Source organism: Priapulus caudatus, unplaced genomic scaffold, assembly GCF_000485595.1.
Source record: "Priapulus caudatus unplaced genomic scaffold, Priapulus_caudatus-5.0.1 Scaffold5058, whole genome shotgun sequence".
NCBI classification, from domain to species: Eukaryota; Metazoa; Priapulida; class Priapulimorpha; order Priapulimorphida; family Priapulidae; genus Priapulus; species Priapulus caudatus.
Genome location: NW_014582119.1, coordinates 2,493 through 3,678, shown reverse-complemented (window position 1 = coordinate 3,678; position 1,186 = coordinate 2,493). Strand labels below are relative to the sequence as shown.

Here is a 1,186-nt window from a genome sequence, read left to right as displayed (position 1 = left end):
AAGCACTCACCCACATCAACCCCGATTGCTCCGCCAATGAAATCAACCTGGCCATTGATGAGCTAAACCGCGACCGCTCAGCCATGAGTGCCGTTGCTGCAAACGAAGCCTGTTATAAGTTAATCGTAAGCGCCAATAAATCAGCCTCTACCCGCACGGTATATTCTCCCCGACAATGATTTCCCTCACTGACTCGAGGAAATCATGGACAACACGAATACTTTAGAACAACGACACCACTATTGGCGAGATCACATCGATGACTTTCACGCGTCCGCTCAATCTGGAGCCGACTACTGTAAGCGCCACCAATTGGTCTATCACCAATTCAATTACTGGCGACGAAAGTTCAGAAATAAGGACAGTAGCACACAGATGACCGCTCAAGAGCCAAGTGGTTTTACTCGTGTTATTACCAGCCGTTCCACCTTGCCCACTGGCGTGAGCTTGGTGTTACCGAATGGTCTGGTGATTCAGGATATTGGTGCAACCAATATCGCTGTAGTTCAGCAGTTGCTGGAGATACTGTAATGACTTATAACCTTCGCCCTTCACTGAATATGACCGATATCTACCTGTATCGAGAGCCGGTAGACTTTCGCAAACAAAGTAACGGGCTCGCCGCTATTGTTGAATGTGAACTCGGACAGTGTCCCTTTTCCGGCGGGTTGTATGTTTTTATCAACCGGCAGCGAAATCGGATTAAGATGTTGATGTGGGAAAACAATGGCTTTGTACTGTATTACAAGGCACTGGCAGAGGAGAAGTTTATATGGCCACGCATCGATGACGACGTCTTAACGCTGAGCGGACAACAGATCAACTTTCTCCTGGACGGGCTGGATATTTCACGGTTGAAAGGCCACAAAAAGTTGCAATATAGCTCTGTTTTCTGAGGCGTTTTTATCGATATTCTGGTAGAATAATCGCCATGCAATCAAGGCAAAAAGTTCAACAAAATCAATATGACTTTAGCAGTTTGAGTAAGGCTCGGTTGCTGAAATTACTGGTTGATGAACGTCTAAAAAACACCCGGATTGAGTCTCAATTCACCGAGCAACTGGAACAGATTGAAAAGAAGGTCGAGGAGCAGCAGGTAACCCTGACCCGGCATATCCGGCAACAGGAAGAGCATATTCGAATTCTCGAAGAGCTACTGCGTTTGCGCAAGATCCAGAGTTTGCCG

The 1,186-nt window shown here is 46.8% G+C and overlaps 1 protein-coding gene across 1 annotated transcript in view; it reads left to right on the top strand.

Annotated features, from left to right (window-relative positions):
• Nucleotides 1-707: 707 nt before the first annotated feature.
• Nucleotides 708-1,186, top strand: part of LOC106819903 (uncharacterized protein y4qI-like) — a 2,853-nt gene continuing 2,374 nt past the window's right edge. The window contains exon 1 of the mRNA XM_014824477.1: nt 708-853. Coding sequence (XP_014679963.1) covers nt 708-853 — 146 coding nt within the window. The remainder of the gene's footprint in view (nt 854-1,186) is intronic.